The 23,875-nt window shown below is 33.5% G+C and overlaps 1 protein-coding gene and 1 non-coding gene across 2 annotated transcripts; one reads left to right on the top strand and one right to left on the bottom strand.

The window, feature by feature from the left end:
• Nucleotides 1-1,825: 1,825 nt before the first annotated feature.
• On the top strand, nt 1,826-1,932 carry LOC145044413 (small nucleolar RNA R71). The gene has a single exon (XR_013681366.1). It is a non-coding gene; the product is annotated as a small nucleolar RNA R71 (small nucleolar RNA).
• A 13,522-nt stretch (nt 1,933-15,454) lies between these two features.
• On the bottom strand, nt 15,455-17,342 carry LOC145041670 (protein trichome birefringence-like 24). The gene is made up of 2 exons (XM_078989814.1): nt 16,923-17,342; nt 15,455-16,646 (listed from the first exon to the last, which is right to left on the bottom strand). Exons 1-2 carry the CDS (start codon nt 17,224-17,226, stop codon nt 15,592-15,594), a joined length of 1,359 nt encoding a protein of 452 aa, XP_078845940.1. The 5' UTR covers nt 17,227-17,342; the 3' UTR covers nt 15,455-15,591.
• Between the last annotated feature and the right edge of the window lie 6,533 nt (nt 17,343-23,875).

The following is a 23,875-nucleotide window of genomic DNA, read 5'->3' as shown; positions in this document are numbered from 1 at the left end:
GATATTGACTAGGTATTATTGTGTTTTGATAGCCGGAGGGACGCCGAGGCAGTTACTGGATATTCCTCACCCTGAGATTTCATAGTTAGATTTACGAGGTGAGTTTTCCTCCAGTAGGAACGGGTCTAAGGCACCAAGGCCGACCCATTTAAGTAGTAGAGTATGTCGGGATAAGCCCGATGTCGGGGTCAGCCCGATGCATTTTATATGTTTAGTTTATTCCGGACTTCGGTCCTTTGTTGGGGTGGTCCCAAGAAGTAGTTATGTATGCTTGATGTCTCTGTGATTCACGCATGTTTATGTGTTATGTGTTATATGTTCCGGACTTCAGTTAGATATCGGGGCAAGCCCGATGCAGTTTACGTGATTATGTTATGTGTTTATGATATATATATATATATATATATATATATATATATATGTTATGTTGAGAATGTGTCAGGGTAAGCCCGATGTCGGGGTGAGCCCGATGCCCGATGTGGTCGGATGCCGGAGTGAGCCCGATAACGAACGGGAGTCTGATGCCGGGATTCATCGCGATGCATTTAGGAATATTCCCAGAGTTATGTTATTTGTTATATGTGCTTTGTATGGTATGTGATAGTCTGGGGGAGCTCACTAAGCTTCGTGCTTACAGTTTCAGTTTTGTTTTCAGTTACTTCAGCTAGTAAAGGGAAGGGCTCGAGTTGATGGCATGGCACACACCACAATTGATTTTCATGGGAGTTTACTCTGATATTTGTTGTGAGACTATTATATGTTTATCAGATTTATGAGTTTTCGAGATACATGTTTTATGGTTTTACACTATGGCAATGATATCTATGTTTGATAAATGAGTTTCAAAACGAAATTTTTGGCTTGTATTTTAGGGGTGTTTCATTTATTATGGATCAGTAGAGGATCAAAATTAAGGTCTTCATCAGTGGAGATTTCCATGAAGTGCAGTTGCAGTTTTGGATCGAGATCTTTAGGTGGTAAACGTTCGTTCACTAGCTTGGTCAATTGCCTTACTTGAGTCTTGATATTTGATATAGTGGCTTGTATTTTTGGGGTGTTTCATTTATTATGGATCAGTAGATGATCAAAATTAAGGTCTTCATCAGTGGAGATTTCCATGAAGTGTGGTTGCAGTTTTGGATCGATATCTTTAGGTGGTAAATGTTCGTTCACTAGCTTGGTCAATTGCCTCATTTGAGTCTTGATATTTGATATATGGTGGCTTGTTGGTTCCTTATTGTAGCATCAGAATAATCATGCTTATTCTGAATAGCGTCAATGAACCTACTGAGTATAGACTCAAAATCAAGTTTAGGGTGGTGGTTGTTCTTATTGGTAGTAGCCTCGCCCTATTTGTCTAAAATTTTCTTCTTTAGCCTTCTTGTACTCATCATAAGGTAACCATTCTTTCTTGGGATTCCTCTAATCTTTATCAAACCGGTCACCACTAGAGTAGGATACTTGCGCTTTTCGATTCCCATTCACATCCAAGTCACAATCTTACATTAAGTGTGGTCCACTACAATTATCACATCCCACCGGTATGACATGTATGGATCGACCCATCTTCGTGATTCTCCAAACCATATTATCTAGCTTTACCATTACTGCTGCCAATTTCTCATTTCCTCCATCTCCACCTATCTTTCTTCTCGTAATATCTTCACGAGGGTTGTTGTATTCTTTCGAATGTTCGGAAAATTCTTCAATTAATGATTTTATTATAGTCAGATCATTCTTCGTCATGGGTCCTTTAGAATCAAGGAGTTGCCTCATGGTCAAGTTTATCCCATAATAAAATATAGATAATTCTTGTTGTACATTGAGATCGTGTTGAGGGCAATTTCCTAGTAATCCCTTGTATCTCTCACAAGCTTCATATAAGGACTCACCATCATTTTGTTGAAAGTTTGATATCTTATTTTTTATTTTGGCTATTTTCAAGGAGGACTGAATTGTTCAATGAATGCTTCACGACGGTTGGTCCAAGTTCTAATCGTTCCATGTGCAAGTGACGTCAACTAAATTTTTGCATCTCTAGTAAATGTTACTAGAAGCATCCTTAGTAGTACCGCATCTCTTGAAACATTTGGAAAATGGAATGTCTTTAAGCATCGAGAGGATATATCCCGTGAGCTCAAAATTTGTTGCAGCGGGAATTTCTAGTGGAACAAGACCAGGACCGTTGTCGTTACGCATCCTCCTTGTGTATTCTTCCATGTTCATTGTTATGATGTCCACCATCTCTTCTACCTCGCTCTTGACTTAGTCTTCGGATTCGCTTTTTGTTCCTGGCTCATATCCGGTTCCTTTTTTGTTGGGAATTTTCTCAAAGCTTTCAAAACCATTTTCTGATTGAAAAGTGCTACTTGATTCATCGGCCTTCTTATCATTATGGTCATAAATAACTGAAACAAAAAAAAATAACCATAAAAAATGAACTAAAAAGTAAATAAATGAAAAAATGAAAAACATAATTTCTCACATCGTGATAGAGAGCTGATCACGACGTGAACACTGTAAAATTCAGAAAAATTATTTTAATGTAGAAAACTAACTTTTTGCAGAGTTTACGCCAAAAAATGATCGATTAACCTTTATCATTTATAACTCGAATTTTGCTCCTTTAAGCTCCTAGCTTTAGTTCCAATCCTCCAAATATCCCTCTTTTGTCATTTTCAGTCATATTTCTTCAAGAATGCTCTCGTTGGCTGCAAAATGGAATTTAACTTATAGGTACCAAATATCTTTGTATTTTACAAAAATGATAGCTTAAATGTGTTGAAATAATGCCTAGAAATGTATATAAATATGACAATAGCACTTACAAAAGAAAATCATCCATGTTTTCAAAAAAGATAGCAACATATTATCAAATAACCTAACTAAGCTTGTAAAAATGGCTTTGATACCAATTGCTATGTTTTAGTTAAAAAAATAATATAATTATTTAATATATATATATATATATATATATATATATATATATATATATATATATATATATAAGTATTTATTAAGAATTAAATTTTTATAAATAATACATTCGTTTTGATCAAAAATCGATCAAAAAGATATCAACCAAATTGTATGGAAGGTTGTGGTGTTGTGACTAATCTAAATATAGAATTTATATTAAAATGACACAAGTGGTTTGCAAGGAAAACTCTTGATCCTTACTAGGATATCTGACATAAAACTTTCGGAGGTGATAATCGTTACCTGTCTTGCTTAATCTATGTAATTAAAGTGCAAGTTACAGAAAAGAATTTCATAATATGAGTACAAGTATTTCAGTAGCTCTAGATGTGTGCTTGTGTGATTTATACATGTGTATTTATAGCGTAGGTTGAATAACTAGAAGTCTGATATTCCCAAGATTTGGTTGAAGATTTGGTTGAACAAGTATTTCCATGTTTCCTTCACTTGGTATTTCCAGTTCTTAAGCTTGATTGAAGTGATTATTCAGAGTTGATGAGTCTTTTGTTGAATAATTTGCCACACGTGAATAATAAACAAGAAATATATCCATTAATTTTGTAGGTTTTGGGACCCTGAGACTCCTTTAAGGTTCAGAATACTGGATAGGTTTAAGGATCATGACCCCTAATAATATTATCACAAAGTTGTTACTGTGACCATTTTAATATCATATATTATCTAACAATATCATTGTATAATGTCTCTTGGACATAAATATCTTTCAAAGAATAGTAGTCATAACTTTTCGTAAAGTTTGATACTTTTTCACAAATAATTTAATTATTGACTTGTTCATTAATATTTTTTTGTTTATCATTGAAACTTAGACATGATCACGTCCCAACCACTCTGTTCATTTATATATTCCTAGTTGTTTATTTCATGCATTTGCATATTCTAACCAGTATAAAATCTAGTTAGGGACTAAAATTCAATCTCAAGTTGTATTATTTGCAACTGATTTCACTACTAAAAGTTTTTATCAATGACTAAGTATTAGTCCTAGTAAGCACATATTAGAGACTGAATAAAATGGTATTAGTACGTGTTTATCATTCCTAAAAGAAACATAATTGATAGAGAGCACACACACACACACAAGAGAGAGAGAGAGAGAGAGAGTTGTTGAATTACAATTTTGCGTACTTAGCTAAGGTAGGTTACATGAATTCAATAGATATATTTATAGGAGAAAAAACCTAAAATCTATATGTATGGCCAAACCCAAAAACTATGAAAAATCTCACCCATAATGCATTTTGATGTTGAATCTGTTATAGAAATTATCCCACTAACTAATTAATCTATTGAGTAGCAATAAGGTTGAAGGAAGTATCAGGCTCTACAACTAAACATATTCTTCCTAAACCATGACTTGAAACAAATTGGATCAGTAGGTTAAGTAATGGTTCCATCAACATAAACAAATTTGTTTTTGAACGACAATGCAATAGTCATTGCATGAATCCATGACACATAATTTTCCCATGTGAGAATCTACGAATCAAACTATAAACCATGATATCAGAGTGATGCAAGAAGATTGGATCATCTAATGCTCTCTATTTGACAAAGAATAATGAATTGCTTTTGATTTGATAGAAAATTTTGAATAACATAATCAAAGGATTAAGCAAAAGATGGATATGAAGTTGAATTTAGATATAGACAAGGTTAATCGATTTTCCTTTAGGGTTAGGTATTGGAGATAAATCCCTTACGTCATTAGTTTATTTGTTTCCTATATTTGATTATTTAGTTACCTAGTATATCTCCTACAATTATGTTGTATATTGTATATAATCTCATTTAATGATCAATAATATTCAAGGAGAACATTTATCCCACTCTCACATGGTATCCACCTCCTCTCATCCCTAACCCTAAATCGCCCCTCCCTCTATTCTTCTTCTTCTACCTTACAGGGTGGTCACCTCCTCTGAAAACTCCTTTTCATTAAACACCCTCATACACATGCTTACCATCAAGTTAAACTCCTCTAATTATCTTCTCTGGAAAAATCAAATTACCCCGCTTCTTCTTCATCAAAAGTGGATGAGTCATGTCATTGGTTCCTCCACCATCCTACCATCCACTATTCTTATGGACAAAAAAGAAATTCCAAACCCAATCCATGATGCTTGGGTGGAACTCGATTATAAATTCATCTTAATCCTTCAATATTCCCTATCGGAAGAGTCTGTGGCCAAAGTACTAGGCCTCTCTACACCTCGTGAAGTGTGGATAACTTTTGAGTCTTCTTATAGCCATCAATCTCAAGAAAAATCACAAAACCTAAAAGATTCCTTGCACCAACTCAAAAAGGGTACCCTATCTATTTCTGATTATGCTAAGAAATTTAAATCTATATGTGACAAACTCCAGGCCATCGGACAACTGGTTCCTGAAACTGAAAAAGAGCCACTGGTTCTTGTATGGAATAGGGCGAATGTTTGAAAACTTCTCAATTGCTTATCTAGCACTCGCAATACATCCTACTTTTTTATCCTTAGTTGCTCAAGCTAAAGGTCACACGTTGTTTATCTCCTTTTTGCATGAACCGACACCGCCTCCTATTGCATTTCATGCTAACTCCTCTCATGGGAGAGGCAAATCTAGACAGTCCAATACTCGAGGATCTTCATCTTCTCGTGGCAGGGGAAAGTCTGGTCATTGACATCCTCACTGCTAATTATGCCGCCATGATGGCCATTATGCCAAAGCATGTCCAGATCTCAATAGTTATTCTTAACGATCTTCTTATTATGTTGCCAATCTTGTTCAATCTTTTAACATTGATTGCAACATAAATGATTCTACTCCTTATTGGAGTGTCGATTCAGGAGCAACATCCTACATGGCTCCATCTTCGACTGGACTGGATTTCTCAGTCCCTTACCATGGCAAAGACAAGGTTGCATTTAGAAATGGTAACGTGCTTCCCATCTCTTGTATCGACACTTTATCACTTGCCCCACATTTAAAATTATGAGATGTTCTCATAGTTCCACACATAAAAAAGAAACTACTATCTGTCAGGTATTTAACTAATGATTACCTAGTTGATTTTTTGTTTTCTCGGTCCTCTTTTTCTATTCAGGAAAAAATCAGCTAAAGGATTTTGTCAACGCACTCACAAGGATGGTTTATACGTCTTGCATACTACATCTTTTGATTTATGGCTTAAAAGACTTGGTCATGTTGCTTATGATTTCATTTTTCTTCTTAATAAATATGGACATTTGTGTGTTAATTCGATCTTACCGAGTACTACTTTATTCATATCTTGTCAACTCTCTAAGAAACATCGTTTACCCTTTCAATTGAATGATAAAAGATCTATGCACGTTCTTGATTTATTTCACTGCGATTTATAGAGACCGACTCCTATTACATCTGTCAATGGTTATTGTTATTATGCTTTATTCGTTGATGACTACTCTCGGTTTTCTTATATTTATCCTCTAAAAAAGAAATCAAATTTTTATGAGGTTTTAGACACTTTTATAACATTTGTTCAAACCCAATTATCTTGCAAGATGAAGGTTTTTCAAAGTGACTAAGGTACTGAATTTTTAAATCATTGGGTACGCAAGTTGTTTGCTGGAAATGGAACTCATCATTTAATGTTGTGTCCTTATGTTCCACAACAAAATGCTCATGTTGAATGCAAGCATCGTCATCTAACCAAAACTAGACTTGTCATGCTTTTTCACGCAAATGCACCTGCACATTTTTTGTGGATGCTTTCTCTTCTGCTACTTATGTTATAAACTGTCTACCCACCAAAATTTTACAAAATAAATATCCCTTTTAGACTCTTTTTAAAGTTGTTCCTAACTATTTTTGGATTAGGTGTCTAAGCCCATAACTATAATTAGTATGTACTTGAATTGATAGTAGCAAATGTCCTTTTGGGTTGCCTTCAAACCTGGCAATTGAATAGGATTATTGTTGGAGAGAGAAGAATGATTTATTAATTTATTACTTGGTTGATAAATTAATTTATTAATGTATTATGGATATAATATATTAATTAGAAATCATATTGTTTAATTAATATTTAATCAGAAATTAATTTGGAATAAATTTTGGGATAAATGAATTAATTGAAACTATATGGACGAAAGGTGACAATGATCAAAAGTTGAGCATTGAGCATTCTAGAACCTCCCTTAGAGGGATGGAACGAAATCTAGAGTGTCCTAGGGTTTTCTTGGGCTCTAAGGGTGCCTTGGAAGCCTTAGGGAGGAAGTTGAGGGATTAGGGTAATCCAATATACATCTGGCTTATCCTAAACCTTCCTTATCACCTATATAAACCCCTTTAGGGTTGGATTTCGAGGGAGGGCACTCTAAGAGAGGCTAGGGACAAATTTTCCACTTCCCTTCTCTCTCCATAGTAATCCTTTGTTGCTAGGTTTGTTTGTGAGCCATTAGAGGCGCGACATTTGTGGCGCTTGCTACCAAAGTTCAAGATCTTCAAGGATTTGATCGCTATTACCATATAAATACATAAGTATGTATCCTAGCCCTAATTATATGTTAATTTCAAAAATTACATGTGCCTCCTAGGGTTTCTAGTTTTTATGTTCAATTCTTGTATGTCTAATAGTGAAAACATAGATCCTCAAATTAGGGTTGCATGCACACATAGGATTGTTTGTTTTGTTTAAAACCTATCAGTGGTATCAGAGAGTATGGTTTTTTCTTTTCAATTAGATTTGGTACAATTGATTGAACTAGACAAAATCAGGGTTTATAGCTATTAAACCCTAAGGCCTTTAAATTATTTCAATTTAGGGATTAAGAACCCTATTTCGAAAATCCCTAAGGGTTTTCAAACCCTTTCCTTTGGCCACCTTGGAGTCGAAATCTAGGGTTTCCTAACCCTAGAGTTTTTTTTTTATTATTTGGCAAGGTTGAAAGCATTGCCTTCCACTCCAAGTACAAGATTTCGAAATCTAAGGAATAAGTTAGTAGGTTGTTATTTTTGGTAATTATCTTGTAAATTATTTAATTGGATAATTATAGATATCCATACCTAAATTTCGAAATCCATGGATAAAGGATTAAATTAAGTTAGTATGTTTAATTAAATTGGTAATCCTTATTAGATTTAATAATTTAATTAATCGTTTAATTTGTGAATAATTATTAAATCACAGGTTTTTTAAATTTTAAGATTTTAAATTAAATGGTTTTAATTTTTTGAAAATTTTAATAAAATTAAAAAACCCTAGTATTTTAAATTTTAAAATACACCCTTATACTATATAAAATTAAAAGTCTAATATATTATATATGTATAAGTAAACAGTTAGTCTTACCGATAGTAGACCTCATTCACGAAGCTGGTCTATAAGGGGTGTTTAAGGAAATTGCCTATAAAATGGCGATTGAATGGGTATCCACTTTTACCCACCGCACTCTTGACTAGTGGAGGGTCGTTAGCCAAACGGGTAGGATAGGACACAACCTTCCATTATAAGTATAATGAAAAACAAAGTAACTAAAAACTCCCAAATCTTAATTACTTTAGGAAAAATGTGGAATTGGTGCTAATCCATGAAATTGCACATTGCACCCTTATTGGTCGATTAGTGGAGCGTGTGTGGTTAACCGGAACACAAATATAGGACCAATGAAGGATGTCAATGGGTGGCTTGATGTTTATCATAGATAAATCGAGCGTGTGTGGTTAACCGGCACATTGATTAGGTGATTCGTAACATCGAGAGTACCAAGCTAATTTGCATGGTTATCCATAACTTGTTTGTGATCCTCGGCATCCCAGTCACAAATGAAGGGTACATTCGAGATTTAAATATGCCATTGAAAAGTTCAATGAATCTCAAAAGATCTAGGAGTTTCAATTCATTTAAAACATAAATCTCCTTTTCGTTTTTCATGGTGGAAATTGGTAAATCGTCATTTACCTACCTTCAAATCTTCTGCAATTTGGATTACGACATCCCTCTTCCAATCTGTAGAACATTGTGTTGGATCTTAGCCTTAATATCTCACTTGGGTATTTTTATTAAGGATTCAATCAACTAACTTGAATTTTCTCCCGTTTTAAAGATGTCTGATTCTAACTATGGTCTTCTCAAATCCCTTGGAACAAGCTTTCCACATGAATATGATATTTCACGATTCGATCGAGGAACAAGAGATCATTCTTCAAGTCCTCCACCTCCTCCTATTGTTCTCCATGACCCACAAGTTTAAAGGCTTGAAAAGTTCACGCTCACTCAAGCCCTTTTGGCAAGTAAACACAAATAAGGAAAGTGAGTGTGTGCACACGTCTTAAAGATGAAGTCACACATTGATAAGTTAAGAATGTTGGGAGTCGCTGTCTGTGAGAAGCTAGTTGTTGACTGGGTTCTTCAATCACTTCTTGACTCATATAGTGAGTTCATAAGAGAGTACTATATGATGGAACACGACGTGACCCTCATCGATTTCACCTATTTTCTTGTTGCCGCTGAATCATAAATGATTTGGCGCATTGGAGAAGCAAAGTTGATTGGTAGATCTCCCTTCCAAACCTCCATGGACATAGGCAATGGCAACGAAAGGCATGCCATGGTCAAAAAGTTTGACCATAAGAGAAAGGAAAAGTCTGAGGTAGTTCCGTGTGTTATTCCAAAAGAGTCAATTTGCTTTTATTGCCAAGAGAAAGGGCATTGGAGACGAAGCTGTCCTATCTACCTGAGAAATCTATGAGATGGGAGAGTCAAGACGTATGACTCTACTTCAGGTAAAATCCATTAACTAACTCTATAAGTTCCTCTTTTTGATTCTTAATACATTATGTGATAAGATTATATTTTGATGTTTTGTAGAATCGAAGAAAAGAAAGGAAGCTTAAAGGAAGAAGTGAGCTAAGTCCGATCGCGAAGAGAGGGATTTTGATCGCATGATTCATGATCGGATTTTTGGAGCTACTACTTTTAGAGTTATGATAGATTGCTTAGGAATAAGTAATAGCATAGTTTTCATTTGAATTGCATTGTAAGGACAAGTTTTTCCGCACCGTTTATAAATAAAATAAATTTTTATTTTTTTTTGTCTTATTTGTTTATTTCCTTGCAATGGAATGTATGAAAAATTGACGTTTGTGTATTTCTAGTTTTAGCAGTGTTGAAATGGATGTGATTCTTAGTTATGTTATTTGTAACGCCTCATTTATGGTATGTGATTTATATAAAGTATTTTCATTTCTTAAGGGGTGCTCGACGAGTCTGTAGCCCGACTCGTCGAGTAGAGATAGGATGATCACGCAAATTAAGTTGGCTACTCGACGAGTCCATACGCTGGGACTCGGCGAGTCCGCCTGTCTGGATGAAGCCCTAATTTTAAGGGTTTGCACCCTATTTAAACGCATTAATGTGCCCCAACCTCGCCTTCATCACACTCATAGCATCCTTTACCTAACCCTAGCCCCCTTAAAGAGCGTGTGAGTGATTGTTACTTTGTGAAGGAACTTTGGAGCAAGTAGAAGAAGGAGAAGGTTGAAGAGTTCAAGGAAAGGGAAGTAGATCCAGAACACGCTCACTTGTGGTCATCTATTGTGGTAATAAAGTCTCCATCTTGCTTATTGATCTAGTAGATCTTGTTTGTCCCTAAATTGTTGCTTTTAAGCCCAAAAACCCTAAATCCTTTGTGATAAAGCCTTATAATCGGGTTATACTTCAGATCTGGACCCTCATTACATTATAGAAGTGTAAAGTTTCAGTTGTGGTCGTGATTGAGGTCCCTCTTGAGCTTAGAACCCAATTAAGAGCCTAGATTTGGCATTTGAAGCCTTTAAATCCATGCATGCACGTAAAGTTTGCAACTTTACGTGATAAGCGTGCCCTAGAAGCTTGGATCTGTGATTTGGAGCCGCTGCATGGCTCAAATCAAGTCTGTATGGAAAAAGGACTGAATGGACTCGATGATTCGCAAGGTTGACTCAGCGAGTCATATGAAGATAGCCGTGGACTCGATGAGTTGGATGAGCAACTCGGCGAGTCCGATGAAGATTGCCTTAGACTCGACGAGTTGTTCATACAACTCGGCGAGTCGGATGAGTTTTCCCGATTAAAGTAGAGTTTTAGTGAAATAGCTTCATTCCTTGTTAGCTACACGTAAAGTTAGCAACTTTACGTGTTCAGATGGTCCCAGGAGCTTAGATCTACGAGTTAGATGCTTTGGAATGGATTAAAATCGATTGTATGAAATCTGCACGTTAGGACTCGGCGAGTCGAGTCGCGAGTCCCCCGTATTTCTTCGAGTTGTGAGTTTAGGGTGAATGAGTGAGTGGGGAAGGGGACTCGATGAGTTAAAGTCAGAGTTAGTAATGGAGGGACTCGGCGAGTCTGCGCCCTGACTCGGCGAGTCCGGTCAACTGGAAGTTGACTTTGACTAGGGAGTTGACTTTGATCAGGGGTTAAATAGTCATTTTACCATGAGGACATTTTTAGTACCTGATCTAGTGTTTTTGGGATTTGTAATCGGACAGTTCCGGAGCAGCAGTCAGCCACTTTTAGAGTTAGCATCTCAGCAGCCACCATTACGAGATGAGTTTTCCTTCCAGTAGGAACGGTTCTATGGCCATAATGTCGGTCCGTTTAGTTAGCAGTAGTTTCGGACCTCGGTCTGATGCAGTAGTTAGATTGCTTGATGTCTTTGTGATTCAAGCATGTTCTGTGTTATGTGATCCGGACCCTAGTCCGATGCAGTATACAGTATATGTGTTCATGCTAGTTGATATGTTTATGTTATGTTATGATTCAGTCAGTTCTGGACTTCGGTCCGATGCAGTTAGTTCCGGACTTCGGTCTGATGCAGGGGACAAGGTCCCAGTCAGTTCCGGACTTCGGTCCAATATAGTCAGTTCCGGACTTCAGTCCGATGCAATAGTTCCGGACTTCGGTCCGATGCAGAGGGCAAGGCTCTGGTTAGTCTCCAGACTTCGGTCCAATGCAGTGGGCGAGACCCAATATGTGCTTTATATGTTATTGTATGGTATGTGGTAGTTTAGGGGAGCTCACTAAGCTTCGTGCTTATAGTTTTTTGTTTTGGTGTCAGGTACTTCCGCTAGCAAAGGGAAGAGCTCGGGTTGATGGCATCGCACACACGACAGCTTCAGTTTCTTTTATCCTGAGAGTTTGTTTCAAATATTATGATATGTTGATACAGTTCTCTTGTCATGACACATATATTATAACTTTTTGGGATTTGTGTCCTACAGTTTCATTATATATTATGGATGATTGTTAGCTTTTGGTATTGTTTAAACAAAAAATTTTGGGTCGTATTTGGGTCGTTACATTATTTGTGGAAATGTCAAGAATTTACCAAATAAGGAAAGATTCTTGTCGCCCGAATTTCAATTGGACAGAAACTTGTAATCATATAAACGGTATTGTATGATGAATGAGAACCTTCATATTAAGACTAATTCCTTGACAAAGAGTCAAGTGAAGGACTAGGAGAACTGGTACACCATATTGTGCACTAGTCAAGTCCACCACAATGAACAATAAGATTATTCGTCATGATTTACTAAAAGTCTAGTAAATGTGGTTATGCTTACAATATTAAGTGTAATTCTAAATCATTGAAAAGTTTCAATGTATGGCAGAACGAATAAGAAGAATCAATTAGGCAGACAGATAAAAGTTTCTCCAATCTAAGAAGAAGGGAGAGTACTTTTGTATCGTGTTTTATGATCATCTTGTTGATTATGAAACCATATCACAATTAATCCTCTAAGGACATCTAAGTGCACTAGTATGGCTAAGAAGACGAATCAGAAATTGTTGAAATGGTTAAATCAAAAGGATGAGTCATACTTCGTTCCAAAATCAAGTCTTAGAGTTATACTCCAAGATTGTGAATTGAGTGACACATCTTAAGAAGTTCTAACACCCTCTTCAAATGTGAAGTAGAAAATTGTTTTTCACTCTTGCACGTTTGAAATTGGTAAATTGTGATGTCTTGGATAAGACAAAGACCAACTAATATCAATTGTGTGTAGTGTTTGTCTTGATAAGAATCCACACTAACTATTGAATATTTTTTGTCAAGAAATGTTTCTTGACAGGAGAATCTTATATGTCAAGAAGTCAGTGGGAGTCTAAATGATCTTGAAAATTTTCAAGAACTAATCAAGAGTAAATCTATTATTAAACACTAGCGCATTATTTGAGGTTTGTAACCTATCGTGTTGACATATCCTTGTTTATGTGTCATTCCAATTTAGTAAACTATGAATATAAGATCTACGAGTTCTCAATAGACTGCATAAAGGCAAGCACCTTGTTCAAGGAAAGAACATTGACAAGTATAGGTGAACTGATAAATAACTTGGAAGCAATGGTGGGACCCTTGATGGCAAGAAACCAAGTATGAACAAGTTCTATCCATATGAGTTTAGATTTGTCACAAACATTATTTTACGATGATAGTTATGACAAATTCACATGGATAGGAACACATACACCATAAAATCTAAGTGTTATAAGTTTTCTCTCCTTCATGAAAATGATTGTGAGGAAAAGCTTTCACTAAGAGAGATTTTAAGACGATAACGATTATGTAAATTTCATTCTCAAATTTGATTATGATTACGACATCCCTCTTCATAGTTCGAATTGTGAGATTTGGCGATTAGTCTGATCGTTTGGGACTTAGTAATAGAAGTTCTGAATTAGTTTAGACACACATGTGAGCTATCTAAGGAAAGGTGTATGAGTTTGAGAAACATAGATAAAGGCTTATCGAAGCATATTGTATTAGAAAATATGAACTTTGGAAGTCAATAAGTATTGTTTTCAAGAAGTTTAACTGATTTCTGAATACGTGTCAAAGCTAGTGGGAGCATAAATGTTATGCTGGAATGGATATAATCATCATAGTGGGATCATGATTATTATTTTATGTGTTGCAGGTTGAGCTTTGATTTTTCTGATACTTTCAGTCTAGTAGTTAAAGCCACCACTATTCACATTGTTTTTTCCTTAGCTGTCACAAATAGATGGCATCTTCATCAGCTTGACATTAAGAGCGTGTTTTTAAATGGTCACCTCCGTGAGACTCTTTATATGGAGCAACCTCCAGGTTATGTTGATTCTCAAAATCCAAATCATGTTTGTCGTCTCAACAAGGCTTTATATGGTCTTCGTCAAGCACCAAGAGCCTGTTTTCAACGGCTAAGTTCTTTTTTGATTACTCAAGGTTTCAAATGTAGTCAAGCTGATGCATCTCTCTTTATTTTTCATCAAGGCTCGTGTCTCTTGTATCTCTTTTTTTATGTTGATGACATTATTTTAATCGGGAATCATGGGTCATCAATTACTCGCTTCATCTCTCACTTAAAACATGAGTTTGTCATCAAAGATTTAGGCAAGTTAAGATATTTTCTTGGGCTTGAGGTCACCTATGACTCCAATGGTTTGTTCCTTAGTCAGAGTAAACATGCTAATGATATTTTAAGTCGGGAAGGTCTTCTTGATTCCAAACCAATTGGTACTCCACTTGCTACCAATGATGTTTTTACTACTACTGGCACTCCTTTTCATCACTCTACTTTATATCAATCCTTTGTTGGAGCTCTTCAGTACTTGACTATCACAAGGTCGGATCTTTCTTATATTGTAAATCAAGCAAATCAATTTCTTCACTCTCCCACTGATCAACATTTTACACTCGTTAAAAGGATCTTCTGATATGTCAAAGGCACGCTCTATCATGGTCTTCATTTCTCTGCTCCTACAAAGTATATGCTTATTGGTTATTCCAATGAAGATTGGGCTCACTGCATAGAAACTAGGCCTTCCACCTATGGTTACTCTATTTTCTTTGGTGGAAATCTTATGACTTGGAGTGCTAAGAAACGACCCACCGTTTCTAGATCAAGTTGTTGCAGAACTAATTTGGATTACTCATCTGCTACATGATCTAAATGTGTTACCACCTAATAGATGTACCTTACTTTGTGACAACTTAAGTGCTATTTTGTTTAGCCAAAATCTCGTTACACATTAGCAAGCTAAACATATAGACATTGATCATCATTTTATTCGTGAACTTGTGTTGTCTGGAAAGTTGCATACAAAATTTATTCCTACCAAGCTTCAAGTGGCCGATATTTTCACCAAACCATTGCCTAGACCACTCTTTGAGAAGTTTCAAGAGCAATTGCGAGTTCATCCACCACCTATACGCTTGAGAGGGGGAGGGGGGGGGGGGGGGGTATTGGAGATAGATCCCCTACATAATTAGTTTTTTTTTTGTTTCTTGTATTTGATTATTTAGTTACCTTGTATATCTCCTACAATTATTTTGTATCTTGTATATAATCTCATTTAATGATCAATAATATTCAAGGGGAATATTTATCCCACTCTCACGGTATGAGATTTACTTGGGATATCTATACATCGATACATCGATGTCCTTTGAATACTTTCACCTTAATCTCATTTAATGATCAATAATTAATTACTCGGTATCAACCTTAATCCTACAATAAAACATGAAGAATACAAACAATTCATATCTATACATCGATGTCCTTTGAATACTTTCACCATTATATTGTTTTCATACTTGTCGATCAACCACTGAGCAATAAATTCATCATTATATCATTCCACCAATCTATCGGGCCGGGCAAGCACCAATGCAAACAATCATTCTGAACTTTCAAATCCGTTTCTTTCCCATCAAAAGGATGAAACACGCGATACGGGCCCGGGTGACCATCGGGCCTCAACAACGATAAACGGGTTGTATCAAACAATCTCAAACCCAAGCCTTTTATCACCTGTTTAGCATTCTCAAATTCTTCCAACTCAACATCTCTCATTATCATATCAACATCTCTCACATCTATCTCACCATCTTTAAACGGGCCGGTTCGATTACAATACCCGCCCGTATTCCATTCACCGTTCTCAAAGTGATCAGGGGTAATTGACCGGAATAAAACATTGACTTTTCGGTTTGATTTTGTAAAGAAATCGAAAACCGTACGTAGTGATTTTCGATATGCGTATTCGAACTCGATTTCCGATATGTTTTCGTTTTTACAATTGTGGCACCCGATGATAGTGGCATTTTCGTAATATATCGCAGTTTTCATGAACCATTTTCCACCTGCAATCATGATGTGATTGTAGTCGTCGAATTGGTTAGCCCAAATTAGGTCGAGTTCATCGAGATGAAGCTCGATTGGACCCATGGAATGCCCATCGTTGTCTTCATATATATTTGCTTTTGTTAAAAAAGGCGACCAGATTACTGAAAGCGTGAAGTTATGCGACTTGAAGAACCATTTTTTGCTTCTGTATTCTTCATCGTGATAGACTTCATCGGCTTCTTCAATCTGAGAAAGAATACAGAGTAATGATTGAACGTGGTTGCGGGAGATTGAATCTCCGATGAACGCCATTGATTTGTTTTTCATGAAATTTAGAAAGATTTTGGGGTCGAATGGTGGGAGGTTGCAATCGGTGGGACTCCACCGCCAGTAGAGGTAATCGGAATCTGGACGGCCGTTTTTCATACAGTTTTGATGCGGTTCGATGGTGTTGCAGGTGTGGTTGGTGTAGCGTGGACCGGTTGCATCCCTGATCCATTCTCCGGTGAATACGTCACATTCCGTTGAACCTAAGTCATGAATTCAATGCTAATGTGACTTATTTGTCATGCAATAAAATTCTTATTGAATGATCCAAATTAAATTATGTCGTTTTCTCAAAACTTCAATCCAAAAAAGTAAATGCGTGTATCTTCCAGATGATGTTTGTGAATAAGATCAATCGTACTTTTACCTATTAGATTGATTGTGAAATCAATTTTGATGATCTTAAAATGGTAAAGAAAAAGTGAAATCAATCATGCATGTTAATTAGCGAAAACATAGATAGTTAATCAACTTGATACCTTCGTGAGTCCTGTTGTTATTCACCGGGGATTGGTCGGAGAGTGTAAAATTAGCCACCACCAGCTGCTGTGGCGACGGCAATTTTCCGTCGTCATCTCCATCAATGAAGCCGGAAATCTGAATCGAACTTGAGAAATAGAAGCGAAAAGCAAATCCAATAAGAATCAAACAAATAGCAATCTTAACAAACACTTGATTATTCCGCCATTGGTTGGATATAATTTGACTGTTGTTCATATCAACTTTCATCTTCTTCATTATGAATTTTTGGGGGAGAGATGATGCAAACGTCAACAGAATCATCAAATTCAGAGCTTTCTCTCTCTAAAACAGAAGGAGAGAGAGGGAAAGGGTCTAGGGTTTCGGTGTGGGTTCAGAGTTGTATTCAAGTTGGGTAAAAGGTGGCATGAACTTGTTCTTGATGAAAGGAGAGTTAAAACTAGAAAACTTGTGCATGACCGATTGTACATTATGCTTTAACTGTTGTATAGATTGCTTTATCGAAAGTATCATGTATATTAGCACTAGCCGTTGTGCATTACCAATTGTACATTATTCATCACAATAAAATTTAAATTTAAAATTACGTATTTATAAGAAAAAACTGAAAAAGTTTCAACTATCTATATAAAATTAAGTGTCAATCTAAATATAAAAAAAATATTTAAAATCTTGATTTGGTCGTGTTATAGATATTTTATATCATTTTCTAATGGTGTAATTTTGGTAATTCATATGTTTGCTTTATGACATTGATAATTCTGATGTTAATATAACATTATAAATATACTTTTGAATAACATTTTATTATATATAAAATTATAAATACTAGTTTCGTCGTCTTCCGATCAACAGTGGCATTTATGAAAATTAGTTGAAAAGTCGACATCCAAAAGTAAATTCACGTCCATTTTCGCCAGCTCCCAAGTTCTAAGTTTCTAACCAATTTTATATATTTAAATAATGTGAATTAAATGTTATAATTAGTGTTTATATGAATAATCCAAAACTTCAATAAGCAGCAAAATGTCATTGGTCTATATATCAAATCTAAATGCATGGTCCTACTCCTACTCATGAAGGCCTGTGATTTTTTTTTTTTCTGGTTATATACGAGTAAATTTGGTAAACAAACTATTGGGACTCATGTATCTTACTATGATTAATCAGCTTTTAAACAATTATTAAAAATATCGTCAATATAACAGTTTGTTTAAATGGTATTCGCGAACTAAGATCAAAATTACTTACAACTAGGGGATCCATGTTTTGCATGGATCTTGAGGGGTTTTGTTTTTTGTTTCGGTGGATAAACATAATCACTTAGACAATACATATCAGTGCAATCTAATAAGTATGATTCGGAATCAAAACCAGTGATTAGTTGGATTAGCGTAAAACGCACTGATAAGAAGTAAGAACGTAAGCCGCGGTGCCGAACCACAATCATCGTCAGGACGACCCCCGTCTCTTCATCTTTATTAAAACAAGTAAGCTTTTCTATAAAAAGTTAAAACAAAATAAGTCAAATATGAGTAGGCTTTCATGCATATTATCCAAAAGATACATTCCTGGTAAAAGTATTAATGAAGAAGTAGACTATGATACTAATCAAATAAATTCTATCGAAGAAACTATTTATGGCATAGAACAAAGTTTAAATGATGGGACAATACCAAAAAACAAATATAAATACAATACATAAAATAGGAACTTTCCATTATTTTCAAAGTTATTCAATCAAAATGATTGAACAAATTGTGTATATTTGTCAAAATCAACAAAATTTAAATCTATTATCACTTAAATATATCTTAGAATATAGACAAAAATATAAATTTATTCATATCGGTCTAGTACAAATTATTATTAAACCTTTATTTAGAACTAGTATTGATGTTTCTGTTCTCCTAATTTTAAGAGATAAAATGCATAAAGATTTTTAAAATTCTAATTTAGCTATGACAGAAACAAATATTGCTAACGGATCAATTTATTTTAACTGTTATCCAAATTTTTCTGTAAGATTATTTGATAAAAATATATTAGATACCTTACTTTTAACAGTGAAAACAAAAAAAAATAGAATTTAAAGATAATACCAAGTCTTTAGCAATAATCTATCGTGTTTGTTATAAAACCATGGCAACCACGTTAGAACCAAAAACTTGTCTATCAAGCCGAAAAAATTAAACAATTATATTTGAAGCAAATACTAACCATACAAAGGTTCATATGCCGAAAAGACTTAAATGGTCGGAAATTAGTCAATCATATAATTAGAATTTACAAAATGTTACTGAACCAAAAGCTTTAGATTCTTCAAAACAAATTTCTAATATTATTTAACATAATGATGGATCGGTTGATATAAATTTTTCTTCAATAAATTTTTTATCATCACGATTTTCAACAAGTTCAATTCCAGAAGTTAGCACCTCAAAACCTTCATTTTCAAAATCGGGATCTTTAAAACTAAAGGTTGTTGATTATACTAATTTCATTCATAAACCACTTTATCAAGATGAACAAAATAGTGAAACTAGTTTACCTAGTCCCACTAAATCTGATTTTATCGACGAACTTCAAAATTTTAAACAACAAATATGAGAAATAAAACTTAAAATATTGTAATTTCGATAACAATTATAATACTAATTTACTTAAAAAAAATTGGCAAGACTTAAACACTTCAACAAAACACTATGCAGTCCAATTAGTTAAAATAGGAAGACTAATAATTGAAATTAGTCATTTCAAAAAGTACATAAAATGTATCAATTATTCAATTAATCATCTTACTAACAATTTATTAATTTGTTAAATGAGTTCTAAATACAGATTAATTGTTCTAAAAATAATCGACTGAATAACATAATAAAGAAACACTGGAAAATAAACTCTAATATGTGTAAGAATATTCAACATTAAAAAGATTCAAGATCTCACAAGAAAACACTATTTATTAAAACTACAAACCAATAGTCATACGTATAATAAATAAATAGAAAAAAAATCTCGATTAACTAAAATGATCAAGATATAGAAACAGTCAAGAAATCATAATTTAGAACCAATAAATTATGTCTTTTCAATCCTAACCAAAACAACTTGTTAATATGGATTTTTCTAAACAAGAATATCACGTTGATTTTAATTACTTAAAAATATTGAATATTATAAAGAATATAATAATAAGAAAAGAGCTTGGTATAACAAAGAATTTTCATATTATTTAAGGTTTCTACACTTAGGACTCAGCGAAGATTATGTTTTATCAAACAAAATTTATTCTTCATTCTTTCAATGGTTTGAGTTATTTTATGCTCCTAAACATAATATTAATTATCCATTTAAAAATGATTCTATTAATCCTATTTTTAATAATAATAAAAAAAATACATAGACATTGACTCTAATTAAGAAACTAATTCAAATTATCCACCAAAAAAAGGAATTATTATTGATAAATATATTTTAGCAACTCCTCTAGTAAAAGTTCGAAAGCATCAAGCAACTAAAAAAATTTGCAAAATATTATTTATCAAAACAATTATTTAAATGAAGTTTTAACAATTATTGGAGAAGAATTAGATAGAATAAAAGAAAAGATTTTAAAAGAAAAACCTTTACAAAAGACTTTAACAAATTTAGAAATAGAAAAAACAAAAACAAATAAAACATTAAAAAATATGGAATTACAATTATTCAAACGAAATGATAAAAAGGAATAAGCAAGTTCTAGTAAGTATTCAAATATTAGCTTTGATCCTTATCAAATTGAAGGAAAATTAATTTAGGGAATAAAGACCTAATAGACGAATTAGAAAAAAGACTTTCAAAATTAAATATTAAAAATATTCATACTCTTAAACAAATAGCAACCGATGAATCTAAAGATATTAATAGTGATAGCGAAATTCACATTAATACTCTCGCTCAACAATTTACAAATAATCAAGATATTAATCAACTTACTAATGAAATTTTCAAATTAAATAAATTTAATCAATTCGAACGTAACACATTTGGAAGAAATCAAAAGCCAACATTACGAAATTATTGGAATAGACCTTCCCTTCCTGATGTTCAAATTGAAGAAATAGCATTTTAGTATGATCGTTCTACATACGATGGAACTTCTGTTTACGAATTGAATATCGATGGATGCTCTAAACATCAAAATAATGAATATTGTTCAAGATATAATAACTATGGTAGCTAACGCTTACAAGTCAAAAGGTAATACTCAACTTCAAATTCTTAATATCCTTTTTTTCGGGTTCACTGGAACTCTAAAAGGCTAGTGGGATTTCTATGTTACACGAGACGAAAAAAATGGGATTTTAACTGCTACTAAAACCATAATAAAACAAGAAAATGGTCAACATATACAAACGCTAGATGAAGATATGGTAAATACGTTAATTTTTTCCATTATTAAAAATTTTGTTGGAGATCCTCCTACTTTTCAAGAAAAAACTTTCGAATATTAATGAATTTACATTGTAGAAAACTTACTGATTTTAGATGGTATAAAGATAATTATCTAGTTAAATTATCTAGTTAAAGTCTTCTCAAGACCTGGTTGCAAAGAAGCTTACTGGAAAGAATGTTTTATTGTTTACCTTCCAAAATTATTTACAAAAAGAGTTAGACAAAAACTAAGAGAAAGCTTTAATAATCAAATTCCTTATCAAAATCTAACTTATGGAGATCTAATCAATTATATTAAAAGAAAGATTACCAGTTTGTGCAGATCTTAGATTTAAGGAAAAACTTAAAAAAGAAAGAATCAATATTAAAAATGAATTAGTAAATTGTTGTCAACAATATGGATAACAACCTTTAACTGAACCATCTACATCAAAATCAAAAAATTACAAGAAAAAATCTTTGAAATATTTTAAGAAAAATAAAAAATATAATAATCCTGAAAATTATCATAAAAGAAAAGACTACTCTAAAAAATATCACAAAAGTTCACCAGAAAAATCTAATGGAAAATCAAAAAATATTATTATTTGTCATAAATGTGGACGTACCGGTCAGACAGTCAACAATTGTTATGCAAAGACAAAAATAAATGAATTAAATATATCTGAAGAATTAAAAGAACAAATAAGAAAAATTGTTTTAAATTCAAACTCAAACTCTGAAAAAAATATTTCTGATTATCAAACAAATGATTTAAATATTTTAGAACACACTACTTCTGATTCAGATAATTCTGATGTATGTGAAGGTGTTGGAAAATACCACTGTAATTCAATTAATGTGATTATAAATAATTCAATTAATGTTCTCACTCATGATGATAAAGAATTGCTAAAAAGCTTAGATTCTATTAAAGATAAAAACATCCAAGAATTAATTATTAAACAAATGTTTAATAAGAAAAATATGGACACTACTACATCTAATAATACTGAATTATTTAATATTAATAATGTATTTGAAAGATTTTCTAAAGAAAAACTCATTTCTACTTAGGAACTCAAGAAGAATTAAAATTGGCTAAACAATAAATAAAAGAAATAAAAAATAGACTTCTTATTACTGAAAAAGGAAAACAATCTATAACAAATAAAAATGATTTTCAAGAAAAAGAAAAATGAAAATGAAGAAATATTAATTGGAAAGATTATAAAGGCACAGCTTTCTCAAAAATTGAATACTCATATTACTTTAGTAAAATATAATTTTCGAATCAAGATAATCGTTTTAATTGATAATGGTGCATATATTAATTACATTCAAGAAAGAATAATTCATACCCACTTCTATGAAAAAATTTCTTCTAGATTAAATGGAATAGGCAGCTCAAAATTAATTGTTAATTACAAAGTTTCTGATATTCATATTTGTAATGATCAAGACTACTATTTCAAAACCCATCTAATTTTAGTAAAAAATATCACTTCTCCTCTAATTCTAGGAACACCTTTCATTAATACGATATAGCCATTTAATGTCCATGAAATGGAATCAAAACTAATAATTTTGGAAAATAAATTATGTTCAAATTTTATGAACCTATTCAATACTCAAATATAAATATACTCAATTATAAAACAAAACAAACTAAATATCTTATTAATGAAATAAATGATATTCGTATGATTAATCAATTAGAAGAAAAACATATTTAAGACAAAATAACAACTTTGAAATCTAAATTTGAAAAGAATGTTTGCTCTAATATTCCAAATGCAATTTGGAGCAGAAAACAACATATCATTAAATTACCTTACATTAAATTTTTTAATGAAAAGTGTAACGACCAAAAATTTCAACCAAATTAAAACATTTTATTTCATTCAAAAACTGTTAAGATCATACATCTTGTTTTCAAAATAGTTTAAACATCAGAGTAATTCCCCATAACCATAAAGCATAAACATGAGAAGCGGTACGATCACACCTTCGCCTTGCAACGATCTCCTGAAATACCTGAAACAATAAACCACAACTGTAAGCCCGAAAGCTTAGTGAGTTCCCCGAGTGTACCCATACATAAATAAACATACACATACAACAAAGAATCAACATACTTCGGGTCCAATCAACCTTCTGGTTGATATACCCCCGGCCCTCAACCATCAGGTTGGAATGCCAACATACTATGAGTCCAATCATCCTACCGGGATGGAATACTCCTGACCCACAACCATCGGGTTGGAATGCCCTACTTTCTATACCTACAATAACTATTACTACTACTATGGGTCCAATCATCCCTCAGGATGGAATACCCCAGTTCCTTCAACCATCGGGTTGGAATGCCAAACTACTATAAGTCCAATCATCCTACTAGGATGGAATACTCCTGGCCCACAACCATCGAGTTGGAATGCCAATCTACACTAGCAGACATGAACATATAATAGGCAACCATAAAATACTCTACACAAGCAACACACTAGGGCCCTATCATCCTACCGGGATGGAA

Source organism: Lactuca saligna, chromosome 4 (assembly GCF_052625555.1).
Source record: "Lactuca saligna cultivar CGN05327 chromosome 4, ASM5262555v1, whole genome shotgun sequence".
NCBI classification, from domain to species: domain Eukaryota; kingdom Viridiplantae; phylum Streptophyta; class Magnoliopsida; order Asterales; family Asteraceae; genus Lactuca; species Lactuca saligna.
This window is presented reverse-complemented; position numbering and strand designations above follow the sequence as displayed.

Bases quoted from the DNA above. Each gene is read 5' to 3' on its own strand.
- LOC145041670 (XM_078989814.1), bottom strand. From the start codon at position 17,226: ATGATTCTGTTGACGTTTGCATCATCTCTCCCCCAAAAATTCATAATG. The intron at 16,647-16,922 runs GTATCAAGTTGA...TTCATGACTTAG, and splicing joins TAACAACAGGACTCACGAAG to GTTCAACGGAATGTGACGTA.